A 20,664-nucleotide genomic window follows, 5' to 3' on the forward strand; every position below is an offset into this window, starting at 1 on the left:
GCCAGCTCTGGCCTGCACTGGTCTTCGGAAAGTATTTTCCTGCCACAGAACAGGGCTGATTGGCCTAGAACTGTGTGACCAGCTTTTTTTTTTTTAATACTTTATTTGATCATTTCCAAGCATTATTCATTAAAGACAAAGATCATTTTCTTTTCCTCCTCCCCACCCCCCATAGCCGACGCGTAAATCCACTGGGCATTACATGTTTTCTTGATTCGAACCCATTGCTATGTTGATAATATTTGCACTAGAATGTTCATTTAGAGTCTCCTCTGTCATGTCCCCTCAACCTCTGTATTCAGGCAGTTGCTTTTTCTCGGTGTTTCCACTCCCATAGTTTATCCTTTGCTTATGAATAGTGTTTTTTTCTCCTGGATCCCTGCAAGTTGTTCAGGGACATTACACCGCCACTAATGGAGAAGTCCATTACCTTCGATTATACCACAGTGTATCAGTCTCTGAGTACAATGTTCTCCTGGTTCTGCTCCTCTGGCTCTGCATCACTTCCTGGAGGTTGTTCCAGTCTCCATGGAACTCCTCCACTTTATTATTCCTTTGAGCACAATAGTATTCCATCACCAACATATACCACAGTTTGTTCAGCCATTCCCCAATTGATGGGCATCCCCTCGTTTTCCAGTTTTGGGCCACCACAAAGAGCGCAGCTATGAATATTTTTGTACAAGTCTTTGTGTCCATTATCTCTTTGGGGTACAGACCCAGCAGTGCTATGGCTGGATCAAAGGGTAGATATTCTTTTATGACCAGCTTTTTTAAGAAACCATTTATTGAGTAATTGTAACTGAGTTTGTTTAAGCAGCATCTGGTAGAGCTGGTCTCCCCTCCAGAAGCCCTTTGTCAACAAAAGGAAATCCCAGTCTTCCTGGGTATGGCTTTTTTTACCAGCAGATGAAGATCAAACATTCTTTGGGCAGAAGCATCCTTACTGGGCCCAGAGGAAAACAATGAACATCGGGGTTCCCATGCACACAATAGTGACTTGGGAAGAGCATGGACAGGAGACCTGGGTTCAGACATGGGCCCCGACACTAGCTTGCTGTGTGAACCCAGGCAAGTTATTTCCCCTCTTCCTTTTTGCTTTTCCTCTTCTGTTAAGTATCAGGCTGTTTCTTAGAATCAAAGGAGTTAGAACTGAAAAGGACTTAGATCATTTCAGCCAACTAGCTCATGTGCATTTGAGGAAACTGAGGAAAGCCATGCCTAGTCCCAGGTCATAAAGGGAATAGAAGGCAGAGCTGGGCTTCAACCCCATGACTTCTGATTCCAAACCTCGTGCTCTTTTTACCTTACTCCTGGGAGATCTGTCTCTTAGGACTGTATTCAGACCCTGTTACACACTTAAAGAAAAGATCTGTGTTTTAAGAAGGAACTTAAGCCTGCAAAGTTCTGCAGAACCAAACAATGGAAGATGGCCCAGATTCTAAGCCTGACTCAGGAAAATGCAGGAGGCTGGGATACAAAATGAATTGTCATCACTTATTCCAACATATTCGTCTCCCAAGTACATTAATCATTTTTTAGAACCTTGGATGCCCTTTACATGTTGTTATCAAAAAAGAAGAAAGGAGGGGAAAGCATGTGACCAATGACTTAAAGATAATCCACACCCCAAGTACACCGAGGGATAGTTAAGAAAGTGAGTGGATATAAATTAGAATGAACTGGACACTGCACAATATGGCCCATACTAGCTTCTGGGATCCTGGAGGTATGGAAAGCAATCAGTATTAAGATTTATGCTTTGGAGATGGATCTTGCCCAGCCCCCTTCTAGAAAAGACGAGAAACTGAGACTGAGGCGGAAGGCAACCTGCCCCCTCCCAAGGTCCTACAGAGAGGCCAGAGAGCAGCCACAAATCCAGTCACAGGCACACTCCCCATTCTCTAGGAAATACAGAGGAAAAGAGAAAGGCCCTTGCCTTCAAGAGGCTTATAGCCTGAGGAAGACTACACAGATATACACATACATGCACACACGTATGTGTGTATTGTGTATATACAAAATAGAAATAAGATAATTTGGGAGAAAGGAAACTCTCCCTTCCAAAGGAGGTCAAGACACTGAGATGATTAGGGAGAGCCTTCCAGGTGTGATAGTGAGGACCAAGAAAGAGGTCAGGATGACTGAGCAAAAGGGATTGATCTTGAAATAGAGTTTGAGGCCCAATTGTAAAGGGCTGTAAATGCCAAACAAACACAGGAATATTAAGTTTGATCCTAGAAAAAATAGGATCCTCTAGAATTTATTGAGTAGAGGAGGGACACAGACACAGAGAAATCTCTTTTGGTAGCTGTGTGGAAGACATAAGAACTGGTAAAGACCTGAACAATAGCAGAGGAAAAGAGACAGAGATGATGTTGGGGAAGAAACAGTCTAATTTGGCCGCCAATTGGATATGTGGTATGAGTGACAGGGAGAACTTGAAAATGAATCCAATATTGTAGACTTAGGTGCCTGGGAAGATGGTAATACCCTTGACTAAATCCCCAGAATTTGAAAGATGGGTTTGGGAGATAAAATAACAAGTTCTATTTTCAGCAATTGTGTTTAAGATAACCTATGGTTATCCACTTTAAAATGTCCAGTGAAAAGTTTGTTATGCATAACTGGAGCTCAGGAGCAAGACGGAGACTGGGTATAAAGATCTGTGAATCATTAGCATTGAGATCATTAAAGCCATGTGAGCCGATGAAGTCACCCAGAGAGAAATTTAGTTGGAAATGCATGTAAACTGTAAAACCGTAATGACTGAAATAAACAAAGACCTAAATAATTGGCAGAACATTCTGTGTTTATGAATACATTGAATACATATTGGTTTATTATAGTCAAAATGACAATACTCACTAAATTAATTCATATATTTAGTGCAAGATCAATAAAAATGCCAAAGTTTTTCTTCATAAAACCAAATAAAATCAATATGAAAGTTATTTAGAAAAACAAATGGGCAGGAATTTCAAGGAACTTATAAAAGTAGTCTTATTCTCCCAAACTTCAAAAGATATTACAAAATGTTCAAGAATCTCATTCAGGAGGTTCTGTAGTGTTCTGGGTCTCTATGCAAGCATATAATATATCAGAGGAACCTCCCTCTTTGTGTTGACTCCCTCTTTTTTGTGAACAAGATGCTGAATATTTATTCTCCAAGACAGTGGCAGATCCATCTGAATAGTATTATCAAGTAAGGTGTTATCCGCTATAGCTTCCATTAATAGAATACTTCATATTTACTTAACAATTTAAATATATTAGTTCATTTTGTTTCATGGTAGCCTAAGGGGCTCACTTTTAATATTTAGTTATTCTTGCTTTTCAAATGAGGAAACAGACCCAGAGAAGCCAGATAACTTGCTCCAAAGCCCATAACTAGGAAGTGGAAGGTTTGGGCTTTATCCTCTAGATCAAGCTTATTACAACTCTTTTGGTTATTATATTAATCTATATTAATATAATCAATTAATCTATATTAATATAATCAATATAATCAATCAAAAAAATAATCAAAAAAATCAATTTTAAAAGAGTATTTTTGATTAGGTTGTTTGAGGTGAAAGACAAGTTGACCTTTTGTGTTAATTCAAATGTTTGTATATTAATGGATCACCAAATACAGTGAAAGAATAAACAGTTGCCTTTTCATAGAGTTTTCAGCATAATTCCAAGTCTCATCACACCCTCTTTTGACTTAGTAATTCATATAACCATAACTTCAGCTGAAGCAAGTGGTGGCAGTGTGGGTAGGCCACCTCATCAGGGCATTAAAATGTGCTTTGGTTGTTTGCCAGCCCTCCTGCCAAGCATTCGGTGGCTTTCCCACAGCAGCTAGTTTTGTGTTAGAGTAAGGCTGGTTCTCCCTAGAGCAGAGCAGGAGGGCCCGCGGCCCCCTCTGTGTCCCATCAGTTTTGACTGACTTCACTCTAAGGGGGTGTTTCATCATCCCCAGCAGGCTGGTCAGACGGGACGGAGAATGAATGCCTTGTTGGGTTCCCTCTCAAGGTAGATGTCCAAGTCACAGGCTTACTCCAGTTGGCCTGTCTGCTGCCAGAAGTGAAGCCAACACACCAAAGCTGCTATCAAAATCATTTCAGAAGAAAGAATATCCCCCTTCAAATGTTTTCTCCACCACTTAATTAACTCTTTCAGACTCATGTGGTGAAGTCTAAGCACGAGGGAAGCACTGCTCCAGCTTGTCCCCGAGTTCAAATCAAATTCCAAAGAAAATACATGAGGTTCTGCCTCTTAAATTAGAACTGCCTCATGGCATAAAAAGCCATTGTTGATGCCAATAGCTCCAGGTGTCAGCTGAATTACAAATGCTAAATCACTGTTTCATAATAGCAACATCTGGCAAGTTTCTCCTGAATGTCGGTTTGGCTAAAGTGATGTCATTACAGGAAGCTTCCTTTGCTTTCAACAATGGAGTTCAAGTTAAAAGGACAATCACCAAGCCCGCAGGAGCCAATCGTTACAGTAGGTTGCTTTTCCAAATATCTGCCAGCAGAAAGGCCCACCTTATCAAAGAATCTGTTTTCTCTGAGCATGACAGAGTTCTCCCTCATCATTCTGTCAGATGCAAATTTGAATAAAGAAGTAACTGCAATCTATTTTCACTCTCTAAATGTTCATAAAGGGGGGCAGCTCAGTGGATTGAGAGCCAGGCCTAGAGACAGGGGTCCTGGGTTCAAATGTGGCCTCAGACACTTCCTAGCTGTGTGACCCTGGGCAAGTCACTTAACCCCCATTGCCTAGCCCTCACCACTCTTCTGCCTTGGAACTAATACATAGTACTGATTCCAAGATGGAAAGTTAAGTGTTTAAAAATAAACGTTGATGAAACCGATTCATACTGAGGTGTCTGTAGACATAGCTGCAAAGTGCCAGCAATCTGATGAGGGCTCCCCAAAACAGTGAGGTCATCCCTTCCATGCAATCCTGCAGAAGATTCCAAGAGGTGTCAGCTCCACTGGAAGGTGGGATGCATATTTGGGCTCTTTTCAGGCATTGCATGATGGGATTTAGCCTGTGGAATTGGAATCAACCCTCACCAAGCATGGCTGATGCAGACCGAACTTCATAACAGAGTTCTTCCCGTATTTAGTCAAAGGAACACAAACTGTAGCCGTATCATATCATTCTGACCGGCAGTTAGTCACAGGGAGCTCTCTAGTGCCCAGGACACAAAGCTACTCAGCATTAGAGCCAGGATTCACATCCACGGCTTCCGACTCCACGGCTCTTGCTCTTTGTTGGGACCACAGTCATATTATGCACCGGATTTTCAACAGATTAGACTTTTCTAAAATTTTCTGTAGCTTAGTCTGTGCTTGCCAACGCATTCTAGATCCTGGACGTGATGATCCCACTGTAACTGGAGGGGCTTCACCATTACCCACATTGCCATCCTCGTGGCCTCTCCCTTTTGGATGGTCCACAGTCCGAAATAACATCAAGCACGTAGTGCACCAAGATCTACCTCCCCTTCCCTTACTCGGGAGATTCAGTTTTCCGTCTGTCGTGGAAAACATCATTGCAGACTCGTGTTCTGGCAGTCTTCTTTGAAACCACGTAGGGCCGTGCTGGAACCCAAGGAAGCCTCGTAAGGCTTGCACTGTAAGGACACGTTCGATTTAGAACAATTGAAGAAAAAGCATTTGGTTTCTAATAAGAGTTTCAAGGCTTCAAGTCTCATTGCCAGCTATTGACTTGCTTGTTCCAATGAAGTCTATATTGGTGTAGGCCATAGGGGGAGTCTGTGGGCCGCCCACCAGCCCACTTGGGGCAGCCACCTCTTTCCCCAAAGCAGGGAAACTTGATCGAGTGCAGCGTCTGCTGACTAGCCAGGTGCCTTGGAACGCTGGCATGTGCTGGGGAGTGGTGGAAGGGTAGAGCCCGCTCGATACACTGGAAGACCCACGCAGGACCTGGAGTTCCCTGCCATCCTGGTTTTACAGAAGCTCCGTCGCAGCTATAACTAGATCAAAACTAAAAGACTCACACTCAGGCCTCAGTCTCGTTGTGGCTCCAGGTGTTTCGAATGAGATTTGACATCATGTCAGGGAAAACCGATTGTAGATATTAGAATACTGGTTGTAGTCATTATAAATACTGGGATACTAACTAGTATAGTCCTGTTTGTGAACTGCTGCTAATTATGCTCAATTACCATGCAGCCAGGTAACGATTTGTATATTATTAAATCTATGGCAAGTTAAGTTGAGTGAATTTGTTCGTGTGTGCTCGGTCTTCATAAGCTGTTGTTTCTTAAGCATGTTCATAGTGTCAGAGTCTGGACTAATCTCGAGTTCACTTTGTACAGTTCTTTCATTTAACAGAGAGAGAAAATAAGACCTAAAAAGGTCAGGTGATTTGCTTAGAGACACTTTGTGACAGAGCTAGGACTGAACTTGGATCTTCCAACTCCCAAATCCAGGGTTTTTTCCCATCAGTTCTACTTACAACTTAATAATGGACATGGCCCTGTTCCTTAAGACCAGTTTTCCTGTCCATGCAAATGAGGCATTGAGGGCAGTTAAAAAGAGTGGTGGTGGACTGCAAGGTAGTAGTTCCAGCTGTGCAACTGAACTGTTAAGTTAGGGGACTAAATACCCTCTTATTGTCTCTTCCAGAACTCTACTTTTTTCCTAGATAAATTGTCAACATTTTAGCAGTGATCCAGTTAACTAACAGGCTAAGAACATGTTGAATGAGCCTTTCTTCACCGTAGGAAATTAAGGTTTGACTATGTAAACTATGGCAAACAATATGCAGAATAACATACATGACTTTGAATTCCTATTTCCTTTTGGAATAATTATCATACTATAAAGCTCCAAGTTTATCTTGGCTTGCAAAATGCAATTGAATATGTTTGATGCAAGATGCATTTTGGAGATGATCAACTTAAAGAGTGAACAGTTGACTTTTACAAATGCTTTTTGAAAATTCCAACTGCTAATTTGAAACAGCTTTTTAATAGAGTAAAATTATGATAGGAACTTTATTCATCCAGCCAAAGATGTCTGAGCTTCCAACAAAAATATTTTTTGGCTTAGGCAGAATGAAGCTAGAGTTCTCTCTCTCTCTCTCTCTCTCTTTCTCTCTCTCTCTCTCTCTCTCTCTCTCTCTCTCTCTCTCTCTCTCTCTCTCTCTCTCTCTCTCTCTCTCTCTCGTCTCTGTCTCTCTCTGCCTCTTTGTCTTTCTCTCTCTCTCCCCCACATTCCCCTTCTCCCTGTTTCCCTTTTCCCTCCCCCTCTTAGTCCTGAAAGGATTAGATAAATCTGTAGTCAGATGGTCCATTTGAATACTAGAAACTAAACCCATCTTCTGCTAATGCCAAATTAAAAATGCTTTCCAAAGTATGTCTTCAAATATTTAATCTATGTGAATCCCAGAACCCTTAACAAAATCTCCTTATTCATTGACTTCTAGAATTTCTCCATCTTTCTCCAGTCCCCAGTGCCACTCCCACCTCCTCAATCTTAGTAAATAACCTTGTCTCCTCATTTGTGAAAGACAAATATTAAGGCCAGCTGTGATTTGTTGCACCTTCTCCTCTCTCCACCTCATCTATCTCCTTTATCTCTTCCTTCTTCTTTCCATGCCCTTTTCCCATTGCCTTTGACCCTCTCCTCCCTTTTCTTTTAGGACTTATTCCTGTAGTTCTCCCTTTACCTTCTTCAATCTGTGCTTTTTTATTGCCTTCTTCCCTTTAATATCTAGTCATGTCCAGGTTTCCCCATCTTGACAAAACATACACTTGACCCTGATAGCCTTCCCTCAAAAAGCTCACCCCTTCAAGAGACATTTCTCCCACTGTTGACAAACAGCATTCTTGAAACTCTTATCCACTGGCCCAGATTCAGACCTCCTAAACAGCCCAGAACACACCTCATCTTCAGGCAAGTACAGCTCATGAGGAAGAAGAAAATTAAATTTAGAGGTTAGGAGCTCTAATTTCAAATCCTATTTTGGTCACTAACTAGCTACATAACCCTAAACAAGTCAGCTATCTCAGAGCCTCAGTTTCTTACTTTGTAAAATCAGGGCAGATTTTTCCAAAGTTGAACTGATTTCTCATATCCCTTTCAGCTCTAACATTCTAGGAGTCTGACAATGCATGATAGCTCTTTAGATATCTGAAGAAAACTGTCTTGTTTTAGGCAAGCCGGACGGACCCTCAAAGCCCCAACAGCCACAGAGCAGATGTATGAGGAGCTAGGTGTCACCAACTAAAATTCTTTTGCTAAGGTGAAAGACCATGAGGCCTTGCCAATTGCTCTGCTGCTGTGCCCTCCAGACCCCAAGTAGGCCGTCTAACCTACAAATGTTTCCTGAATACCCCTGTGCGCCCTTAGGACACAGAAGCTTTTCCATCCATCCTGCAGATGATCTCCTCCCGTGTTTAAGAGTATGCAGTCCCTTGCAGTAATGACTGTCTCACTTTTCTCTTGATATTTACTTTGCTTGGCATGGGGTCATTCAGAAGGACACATGTTATTCAAAGCCTCCACACTCAGACTTCCTACCTTCTCTTTCCTGACATCTCCCACCACTGCCATGCCCACCAAACTGGCATGCTCGTCCCTCCTTCTAGTACCTTGAGCCTTCCCAATGCTCATAAATGTCCCTCTGCCTAGAATACCCTGCAATACCTATTTATAAAAACCTCCCACTTATTTTAAAGCCTCTCCCAACTCCTTGTCTTCCATGAAGTTTTCCACAAACACCCCACCTCTCTCTCACAAAGTCAAGAGGCCCAGAAGTAGATGTGTCATTAGAAAGCGCTTCTTTCCCATCCATGAGGCCCAGTAGAAATGGCAGGCTCCTTTATCGGCAGAGCCCCCTGAGATTTTCCTGTGCTAAACTCAGGATATCAGAGCTATAAATGGTCTTAGAAGTCTTGCCGTCCAGCCCCGTCATTTTGCAGAAGGAAATCAAACCCTCAAACCACTGGTTTTCTGTGTGCTTCCAGAGTGCGGGTCTTGTCACACGCTGCTGTTTTCAAGTTGTTTTGGGGTCCTCTTTTTCTGTGATAGCGCCGGAAGGCGGAGAACCGTGCCTTCTGCATTCCTCACAGGGCTGTTCCAATGCCTTGTACATAGGAGATGATCAGGAAATGTTTGCTCGATGAGTAAATGAATGTAGATGAATACATCTGTTTGGGGGTGTACCAGAAAAGAAGGGGCATGAACATGCCTAAGACCATGAAGTCTCTGGGCTCGCTTTGGAGATCTTCCATAAAGTGAAGCACCTGCTTTGTCTTATCTCATGGATTTCTCACTCTTCTTTTTGTTCTAGGTTCACAACCAGTATCCAACAGAGTTTGAATTCAATCAGTATTATCTAAAATTCCTGGCTTTCCACTACGTCTCCAATCGTTTTAAAACCTTTCTTCTGGACTCGGACCATGAGCGATTAGAGCACGGTATGTATTTTGGTACAGTCTGGGGCCTGTCTGTGAGCTTGCAGCACAGCCAGGGAACTAGTGGAGAGAGCGTTCTGCCCTGAGCTAGCTGGGCACAGTCTGCATCTCACACTCTGGACGGTCCTTCCTCAAGGCAAACGTCATAGAACTACTTAACGCTAGCCAACACAGAGTAAGGCTGATCAGCTTTCCATTCCATCAACTGAGTGCAAGTTCATCACTTGTACCTGCAGCCAACTGATCTGTGATGAGAACATCCCTGTGGTTCTTTACCTTGGAGGGGAGGAAGAGACTGTCACAGGATGATTTGTTCATTTTATTCTCAAGAAAATGTTTCTGCCATTCATATTCTGTCTGTAAAATTACATTATACTTAATGGGCTTCTTGTGGCTTCTGTTGTGGGAAAGATCTAATTATTTTGAAATCTATATTTTCTGCATGTTAACATGTGGCCAGATAATCATCCTGGAAGAGCTTTTGTAGGGAGGATAAGAAAACAAGCAGCTAAGTGGCTCTGAGGATAGAGAGCCAGGCCTAGAGACTGGGGCCCTAGTTCAAATCTAAAGGTCTTCTTCACTTGGGTTAGAGTCTGTAGGACAGCCATTAAAATCACCTACACTTGAGCCAGGACCTGCCAGAGTACCAGTTCAGTTTGGAATGGCAACTGCAAAATAGACATTGTAATGTTGCCTATATAATCAATAGATTCCACGATCATATGGGTCATTCTGGTGTACAGTATGTGGTAGGCCCAGAAACAAGCCATGATAGCCACAATCACAGTTCCACAAGGAACTTGTTTGAACATCTTTCCTCTTTTCTACTCTGCCTTTCAAAGGATTGTGGTTAATACAATATCAGTCTTCAAGGTGCCAATTGTAATAGAAATGATAATCTAGGAGATATTTCTAGTTGTAATAACTGAGATACTCTGGCTAGACTAGAGAGATACTAGGGGAAACCTGAGGGTGCCTAGTTGTAATGGAGATAGAGATACTTCTGAGAGATAGAGAGATACTACTAGAGGGGATACTCTGGGGTTGCCTATTGATCACTACTGATGGCTAATAGATCAAGATATTTCCTACCCTCCACCCTTCACCTCCCAGTTTTCCACCCACACCCTCCTGCCTCCCTTCCCCTCCCTCCTGTTAGTCAGCTACCTTTCTATGTAACTAAAAGGTGAACTGTGAGGTTTAGAGAAGATACTTTTTCCCTCTTTCTCAGGTAAGGAAATTTATTGGGAAAAACAGGACAAGGATGGAAATTGAGGTGAGAGGGATAAGGTTGTCCCTAATCTATAAGGAGGGTTAGAAGGATTTAGGAAATGTCAGTCCTGTCACAACTGTGACACAAAAATCTGTCAGGGAGAGGGGAGGACAACTGTTTGATCTTTTTTCTTCTTCCTTCAAACTCAAATCTCAAATATACAATCAATTCTTCACACTCTAAGTCACCAACAAAAATTAATTTCTTCTCAGCCTAGCTCCAGAAGCCCCCCCAAGGGTCCTTCAGCCTAGGACAGAAGCTAACAGGGGTCCAATTCAGAGCTTCTTCCCCCTTCAGCCTGGCTTGACTCTCCAACTGTCTTTCCTGGGAACATTCTATTTGGGATGTTCTTTTTTGATTGACAGCTGAGGTCCTTTACTTTGTCTTGCATGCATGAAATTCTCTCTTCCTTCATGCCTCTTCCACATCCCAGACTGCTATCTGATCCTGGACAAGTCACTTAACCCCAGTTGCCTAGTCCTTAACACTCTTCTGTCTTGAAATTGATACTTAATATTAATTCCAAGAGGGAAGGTAAGGGTTGGTTTGTTTGTTTGTTTGTTTGTTTGTTTTTTAAAAAAGAAATAAGAAAACACTGATGGTATTGGTTTCACTTGAGCTTAAGTTTAACCAAAGATCTACTTTACTGGCTCTTGACTCTCCTTGTTTCCTTCAAGACTCAGCTGAAATTCTGCCTTCTTTATGGAGTCTTTCCTGGTTCTTCTCAATGCAAGTAGTGCCTTCCCTCTGAAATTACCTTTAATCGATAGTCTTATCCAACTCTAATTACAGCCCTCCTTATACCTTTAGAAATAAGCTCACGAACAACCCTGGCAAAAAAAATCAGCCCCACCTGGTGACTAGTAGTCTGAGGTGAGCCGCTCTTCCCTTCTGTTGCTGGGCTCTCAATGGGACCTTCAAGGTCATCTACATGTCACATTGAAGCATGAGGAGAACCAGCAGTGTCCATGCGGATTCCTGGCCGAATCTGATGATGAGTGCCATCTTTTTTAAAAGGTTCTGTCTCAGAAGTTGGGTAACCTCCATCACAAAGTTCCCACCCCATGTGTCCACCTTAAATTTTCTCTGTTGCCTAATCATGATGATCAAGAACACAATCAGAACACCTTCATTCAGCATCCTCAAATAGAGTCATTGTGATGAATCTTGAATAAAACTGGTTACATCACATGAGCTCCTAACCTGTCCAAAAGGAGTCCGAATGGTTGTTTAAAATAACTAAACTGGCCACTTGTCTTCACACCTTCTCCACTGGCCTTCCCTGAGCCCCACCATCCACAACCCCTGAGCTACTTAACCCTATCCAGACTGCTAGAAAAGAAAAGCCACGTAACAGCAGTGTGGCTAGGATAGGAGACGTCATTCCAATCCTGCCCCTGAGAGGGAGGCCCACTAGTGTAGAAGTTCAGCTCTGAAACTGCATCCCAAGATCCTCCAGGTCCTACCATCTGCCCCTCCTCTTCAGCCTCCACAGCCCTGGACACTTTATTTCATTCTAAGTATTGTTTTTCTCATTTTATTCTCACCCTGAGGATTCCTGGGCCTGAGCCTTTCTGTCACCTTGCAGCTAAGCTCCTATGTATTGCTCTCTCGGTTTTTCTGTCTGTATCTCTAGTACTTAGCTCAGAGCCTGGCATAGAGACAGTGCTTGATACGTGTTTTTTCACTCATTCATTTTCTCATCAGGAAGACATGGCATAGCGCATTTTATTTGTTCACTTCCAGCAGTTCTGTGAATGGTGAAACCATTTGTGAAAACCCATCACCTTTTCAGAACTATAAAACCATCTGTTATTTAAGACCATTGGAGTCATAGAGCCATAAGATGTCATTCTCGAGAGGAACCTCGGAGACTGCTTAGTACAAGCTTGGGAGGGAGCCCCGGAAAGCAGAACTAACTTGCCCAAGAACATAAAGAGTTTGTGATAGAACTGAGACTAGAACCTCTATTTCTTTTTGCTTATGTTTTTTTAATGTTCTTCCCTTTTTTCCATCTCTATTACTTCCCACTCTCTCAGCCCACACCCACGCAAAGGAGTCCTTCCCTGTGACAAATAAAAATAGTCAAGCAGAACAAGCTATGGCATCAGCCTTGTCTGATAATATAGGCCGCATGTCACACCCCTACTTTACCTCCCCTTTGCCAAGAAGCGGGACATGTGCTTCGCCATCAGCCCCGTGAAGTCCTGCTCCATCGTCGAGTCAGCGTCCTGAAGCCTTTCCAGTTTCCCTTTACATGCCTGTGGCCACTGTGTAACTCGTGGTGCTTGTCGTGGTCCTACACGTTCCAGTCTTCGTCACAGATGTCTTCCCACTGTTCCACGGCCGCTCTCAGCCCCGTTCCTAGAGTTAAAAGGACAGCTGTGTTTTAGGACTGCCTAGAGTGAATCACCAACAGTCTAGTTTAGAACGAGCCCTGGCCTCCTAGCCCTACCTGTTGTCGAGAGTGCGAGAGTCAGACCCGTCCACACGATTGTATGATAGAAAATAAGACTCGAGTATGGACAAACAGAGGTCAAACGTGTGCCTTGGAATAGCTGGCCCTACGTGTACCCAAGCATGTTAAGTGTAGTTAGTAGAAAGTGTGGCCCTGCTCTGGGTGCTTTTTGAAGTTTTCCAGCTGGCTTTTTTTCATCTTATTCACCAACAACTACCAGCAAATATCATGTTTTGAAGGGGGAGACGCTTATTTTAAGATGTGAGGCAGAATGTTGTATCTTTGAATCCAGCTCCAATCCCTACTCCCCAAAGGGGGCCAGGGCCAATTTGGATTGATGCTGTCTCACACGTGGCATGGAAGAGTGGATGGGAATGTTCCCTATTTCTCTGCCTGCATTAAAGCTAAATTAATGAATGTGTTTATTATGGCTAAATAAGGACCTATCAATCATAGTGTATTTGATGTAGCTTTCAGGTAATCAAGCAGAGCAAGAATTTTTAAATGAGCCTTTGCCACTCCTTTCTGATAAATGAATAAATTGTTTGTTGACCTAAGTCATTTGAACCATAGCAAGAAGTCACTCCTAGGTGAGGCACCACTCTTAATTATTAAGGCACCAATATAGCTGAAGAGACACTTTGCAAAATTAAAGTCTCATGACTCTGGTCCAATCTCTCCCAACCTGCCTGATCCATTCTAGATGAAATGTGATGAGGGGTTACAGACCATTTTAATTCATTAGGAAATATAAAAGAACTACTTGGAACCTGCTGAATTGGTCTTCCAAATATGTCTATGATCATCACCTTTTTTAAGTTTTGTGCATCAGGATTGGAACCACCCTTATTCTCTATCAGCTGAAATCACCATGATCATTACTAAACAATTAAGGAAAATCCTTAAATGGTCTTGTGTCTGACAAGTACAGACTGAGGAAAAAATTTAATTATGTAGTGGGGTGCAGCATATGATTGCACATTGTTCTGATTTTTCAACAAAGGGAAAAGAGTAGAATTTGCATGTTATAGGCCAATGAGCTAACTCCCATTCCTGGCAAAAGTATATTGTATAGTATCAGAAGAGTAGTGAGCATCTAGAAAAGGAAGCAGGTGTCCCAGAGGGCACATGGATCTTTAAGTTACAGATCATGCCAGACTAACCTCATTTCCCTTTTTTGACAGGATTACTAGACTAAGAGATCGAAAAATTACAGTAGATATAGTTTAGTTTGTCTGGATTTTAGCATTCCTAAAGTCTCTGATGGTAGTGGGCAAGAAGGAATTAAGTAGACCAGACAGTAGTAGCATTTAATAGAGATGGAACTAGTTGAATGGCTAAACTCAGAGTAGTCATTAAGGATCTGATTATCAGCTTGGAAATAGGTCTCTCTAAAGTACTTCAGTAGCCTGGGCTTACCTGAAATTAATGATGTGGATAAAAGTATAGCTAGCAAGCTTGTCAGATCTAGAAATGACCTAAATCAAAGAAAGACAGCCAACACATTGGATGACAGTCAAGCTCCAAAAGGATTTTTACAAGCCAGAATATGGGCCAAAATCAGGGGTAAAATGTTAATGAGGGAACAAATAATTGAAAAAAAGCATATATAAAAACTGTATGGGGGCCAGCTAAGTGGCTCAGTGTATCAGAGAGCCAGGCCTAAAGATGGTATGTCTGGAGTTCAAATCTGGGCTCAGATACCTCCTAACTGTATGACCCTCAGCAAGTCACTTCACCCTAGTTACCTAACCCTTACCACTCTTCTGCCTTGGAGCCAACATTAGTCTTGATTCTAATATGGAAGGTAGGGGTTAAAAAAAATTCTACGGAGATGGAGTCAGAGTCAGCATTTTTGGCCAGCTCACCTAATATACATCCTCTGCAATAACCTAGAAAACACACCAGATTGAAATCTGATCAAGAAGGCCAAGAAAAAGTCAGAATAAGTCATTTTTCCAGCCAGAGGCAATCTAGGAAGGTAGAGGTCTGAAGACACTGGAGCTTTGACTGCCAGGAGCATAGTGTAACAGCTGCAGGGGAAAGCATTTTAGCACCCAAGGAGAGTGGTAAGGGGGCTGAGACTGAAGTTGGATGGGAAGCACATGTGCAGAAAGAGCCCCCAGGAGACTCATGAACCAGCATTGGGAGTAGGAATGAATACAATCTGGCAGCTCTGTTACCCATGTCACAGTTCTGGGGTAAGGAGGTGCAGTTGCAAGCAAGAGAGGCCCCAGATGTGTATGGAGCATAGAACAAGTTCTAAAACTTAGCATAATGCTCTGATCCCAAAGACAGAGAGGGGACACAGTTCTAACTTCTAGTCCAACACGTAAGCCTAGAGTGGAATTACCAAGATAGGAAACAAAGACTAAAAAGGAATCAAGCAGTTCAGTTTCTCCGACCCTGCAGAGCTTCCCAGCAGGTTAATATTGATTGACTCCAGCAGTAATCTACTGAAACTCAACTACACATGAGCCAACAGACCCAAACCAGGGTCAGAAACGTGCAGAGCTCAGACCAAGAGAGTAGTGAACAACCTCTCTCCAGATTACACTACCTGGAAGCACCAAAAGCCTCCAGGTCCCCAGAATGAGGTGTGAAAGCAGCAGAAGTACATAAACAAACAAGCTCACACAAGACATCACATCTAGAAGTTGGCAGAGCCTAACAGTAACATAAAACCCAAAGTCAAGAAGTAGTATGAGATGAACTGGCATTTATTGTGGGAGCAGTACAATCACAACCTCGGGGTCTGGACACTGAGAAATGGAACCGACCAAATATTTATAGTCTGTGCAAAAGAGTCAGATTATACAGACTCCCCCCAGAAAATAGGAATTGGTCAGCTACTTCTTTCTTTAATTTTCTAGGATGTCTCCTTCAAGAAGATCAGGGGGTTTTCTTATTTTAGAGCCAGTTACATAATCTCTTTTTTGTGGCTAAGATATCATAAATCTCCAGCCTTAAGTGCATCTACATATATTCCAGGATGCTAAAGCCATACACACAACTCCCTTTTGCAAAGATATCTTGTCAAAGAACTTCAAGGGATTTTCTTTGTTTTTTTACTCACAATATGATTATTGATTACTGATTTTCATGCATAATTATTTAATCAGTTAATAATTAGGATTATTCCTTATAACTTATTATTAAAATACTGATTCTTTAATGAGATTACATGCAGAAGTTACACAGCTCTGCAGAGACATTAAGTAATAAATATAAACTGAAGTTGCTTAATTAAATTATCCTTTACAGTAGACTGGAAGAATGGAAAACCAAAAAAGAACTAGTATAGTGACAGAGTAGCTCAAGACAGAAACACAGAAGACCATGACTTGAAAATATCTATAAGCAAAGCCTCAAGAAAAATGTAGGTTGGTCCCAAACCCAAAGAAATTCTTAGAAGAATTAAAAATAAGTATTTTTATAAGACAAAAAAAATGACTTTAAAAATCAAGTTGGAACAGTAGAAGAAAAAATGAAAAAAGAAATGAGAGCTAAGCAAAAAAGGAATGAAAAGGGAATTAGCAGCTTTGTAAAATAAATCAGAACATTATTGGAAAAAATAACTCCTTAAAAAATAGAATTGGACAAATGCAAGCTAATATCTCATGGAGGCTAATGATTCCATGAGGCATCAAGAAATAATAAAAGTCAAAAGACTAAAAAAATAGGAGAAAATGTGAAACCACAATAAAAATATGATGATTATTTCAGCAGTTAAAGAAAAAGCTTTTGACAAAATAAAATACCTTGTCCTATTAAAAACACTAGAAGTCACAGGGATGAACAAATATTTACTTAAAATGGGAAGTATTATCTATCTAAAACAAAGCAAGCATTATCTGTAATGGATATAAAATCTGATTACATAAAATTAAAAAGGTTTTATACAAATCAAACCAAAGCAGTTAAAATTAGAAGAAAAGCAGGAAATTGGGGTGGGGGATCTTTGTAGTATTGTTCTCTGATAAAAGTCTCATTTCTAAGCTATATAGGAAACACAGTCAAATTTTTAAGAATAAGAGCCATTCCCCAATTAGTAAATGGTTAAAGATTTGAATAAGCTGTTCTTAGAGGAAGAAATCAAAGCTATCAATAGCAATAGAAAATTGCTCTAAATCACTAATAATTAGAGAAATGCAAATTAAAACAATTCTTGGGTTCCATCTCCCATCAGATAGGCTAAAATGACAAAAAGGGAACATGACATGCTGGAGAGGAAATTTTTAAAAAGTCACTGTTAGTGGAGTTGGTGAACTCGCTCAATCATTAGGGGAAGCACTTTGAAACTGTACCCCAAAGGCTATTAAACTCTACATACTTTTTGACCCAGCAGTATTGCTACTAGGTCTATATACTCCAGAGAGACCAAAGAAGAGGGAAAGGACCCATATATACAAAAATATTTATGACAGCTCTTTATGTGATAGCAGAGATTCAGAAAGTGAGAGATTCCCATAAAATGTGAAAAAGCTAAACAAGTTATTTTGTATGAATGAGGTAGAATACTATTTTTCTATAAGAAATGACAAGTAGGATACTTTCAGAAAAACCTAGGAAGACTTATATGAATTGATGCAAAGTTTAGTGGGTAGAAATAGGAGAACAATATACACAGTAATAGCAATATTGTAACAGTGATCAACTATGAAAGACTACACAAGGACCCATCACAATTACAAAGTACCCATGATGAAAATTCATTCTCCAGACAGAGAAGTGCATTTTTTTATTTCTTTTCTAGTTTTAAAAAATCTTTATGATTAATACAAAAATTTGTTTTGTATTACTATACATATTTAAAATAGGTTTGGTTTTTCTTGCCTTCTCATTAGGTGGTGGGGGAGAACAAAAAGAATTCAGAACTGAAAAAATAACGTAAAAGTCTCTTTAAAAAAGCATATGTCATTCATTGTGTCAGATACTAAGGATACAAATACAAGGATACAAAATTCCTTTGGGAAAAGACAAGACATGGAGTGGAAACAAGGGTAGATTGGTTTAGAAATAGCTAGGAAGTGGTGTGGCAGCCTGCTTCCAGCAAAGTTAAGACACAGTATGAGTCTGGACAAGAAGAAATGAGAAGGATAGCTGGAGTATAGGTAGCATCATTTGGAAATGGCCAAGAAATTTAATAGGAATAATACCCTTGCTCTCATAAGTCAACTTTACAAACATAAAATGAGGCAGGCATAGATATATATAGATAGTAGTTTATCTAAACAAAAATTTGGAGTTATTGGTGGACTAAAAATGTAATAAATAGATACAGTCAACAAAACAAACTCCCAAATTAGCTTTCGGTCTGTACCCTAAGTCGGTCACCTCTTTGTTAGGCAGTAGATACCAGGCTTCATCATCAGCCCTCTAGAATCACACTAGTCATTTTGGTGAGTGGCATTCTGAAGTCTTTCAGAGTTGTTTGTTTTTGTAACCAATCCCTCTCCTCCCTGTCATTTTACAGGTGAGGAAACTGGGGCCCAGGGAAGTTAATTGGGTTGCTCAGAATCCTCTTTCTCCAAATTCAGTGTTCTTTCCATTACCACTGATCTGTGGAAGCTGTCATTTTCTTTTCTACAAAATCCCCTTGTTTTTAAGGCTTGGGTACATTTGCTATGGCTTCTTTAATTAAGTTCATTTTCCCTAGCACTTAGCCTAGTAGCTGGCTCATAATAGGTGCTTAATATATGTTTATTGAGTGATTACCTAGTTCCATATAAAATATTCCTCCATTTTCTGTTGAAATTTTTTATCACACATTTTTATAAGTTTCATTGTTGAAATTTTTTATCACACAATTTTATAAGTTTCATTGTATCTAACTCTTACTCTTGTGTTGTTTTTAAGGAACATTGTTTGAAGATAAAGGAGACAAGCATGCCAAAAAGGGAATTTGCATTTGGGAATGTATTGAGAGGATGCACAAGAGGAGCCCTATCTTTTTTAATTATTTATATGCACCAGTGGAAACTGAGGTATTCAGAGAAATCATTTGTTTGATTTTTTTTAACATTGCCCTGGAGGTAATGTTTTGCTGAGTTTAATTAAAATAGCATAAACTGACCATAATCTATTTAGCCTTTCAGAAAAGTTCCACACCAAAGGCACCTTGGGGTTGGGATAGGAGTGGGGTAGGGATGAAGGGTCTTGTTTTGTCAGGGAAGGAACTTTCCTAACTTGGAAACAGGGAACAAAAAGTAGTTCCCTAAGGATCATTGCTGGATCCACTCTCAGATCTGGTCTTATTGGGCCTTTTAATAAATCATCTGAAAGGAGACATGGTCAGTGAAATCTTCCAAGTTTGTAAAATGATAGTAAGCCTTTCCAGGTCATAAGAAGTCAAACAGAGGGTGATCAATAAGTTTTGGAAAGGTCTTGAGAAGATGCATGTGGGAGATACACAAGAGCAGATGAGTTCCAGTGTTTCTAAATGCAAAATAACACCATAGAGAAAAGTAAAGCAAAATTCTCTACTCTGATAATATCTGAACTCTCCAAAGGGACGTGGGAGTCCTAAACATGGCAGACAAGGCTGGGAGGCCTCACAGCCACATAGGCCAGCCAGATGTTAAATTTTCATCAGGCAGAGTAATTGGTCATCTAGCACTCATGCAGCATCACAGCATGTCTCTATGTGGAGTTCTCAGGGTAGTTCATGAAACTAGAGAAGGTTCGGAGAAGGACAACTGACTGAGCAAGGGGCTAGGCAGAGGAGGGCTATCCTCTGTGAAGACAGACTAAAAAAGATGAGGATTCAAGGTTAACAGGAACAATTCTGGAAGGACTAGGATTGAAATCTGAAACATTGTGAATCTTCTGGATGAGCTAGATTTGGGCTAGCTCAGTCTCAGAACACTGTCACTAGAAGAGTATGGAGCTTGGAAAGGACATGGCTAGGATGTAGAAAAGGAATTCAGCATGGCTGGAAGGCCCCTGGCCAAATTCATTAGCCATAGGAAAGGATGAAAATCAAAATTGATTCAGAAGAGATTTTAGGGAAGTCATACAATAACGGGACTATAATGGCTTAATTAAAGGGGAATGAAGATGTTTGGAGCATTTCCCTAGCTGTAAAAATTAAATTTAGTCTCTAGTAATAGAAATATTATATTTTGTGAGGTTTATTAAGGATTATTAGAAAATCAAGGCACAAAGAAAATACACCATGTGCCCATGGCTGATTGGCCAATTCAGAATGCCCGGGGTTAGCTTACTTACTACACCATTGCAATGGCTGAGTAGAGAGGCCCGTGTGAGGCAGAGAGCCAGTTAAATACTCATTGTGATCTCGCCCAGGTGGAGACTCAGGTGAGATTATTGGGAATTCTGGGAAATACCAAGGACTTCTGGGGATTGAAGTCTAGGGTTCAAATCTCCATTTTACATAGCACAGGAGGCTGTCATGGAGATCGGTAGTCATATGTAGTATGCTTTTGAGGCAGATGGCCCAGGTACCTCTTGCAGAGACAGAACCCA

At 41.0% G+C, this 20,664-nt stretch overlaps 1 protein-coding gene across 6 annotated transcripts in view; it reads left to right on the plus strand.

Moving 5' to 3' along the window:
- The window catches only part of SBF2 (SET binding factor 2), a 522,987-nt gene that overhangs the window by 492,830 nt on the left and 9,493 nt on the right, over nucleotides 1–20,664 (plus strand). For all 6 annotated transcript variants that reach the window (XM_056802096.1, XM_056802098.1, XM_056802099.1 and 3 more), the window contains 2 exons: nucleotides 9,322–9,448; nucleotides 19,036–19,163. In XM_056802096.1, coding sequence (XP_056658074.1) covers nucleotides 9,322–9,448; nucleotides 19,036–19,163 — 255 coding nt within the window. The remainder of the gene's footprint in view (nucleotides 1–9,321; nucleotides 9,449–19,035; nucleotides 19,164–20,664) is intronic.

Source organism: Monodelphis domestica, chromosome 6, assembly GCF_027887165.1.
Source record: "Monodelphis domestica isolate mMonDom1 chromosome 6, mMonDom1.pri, whole genome shotgun sequence".
In the NCBI taxonomy this organism is placed as follows: domain Eukaryota; kingdom Metazoa; phylum Chordata; class Mammalia; order Didelphimorphia; family Didelphidae; genus Monodelphis; species Monodelphis domestica.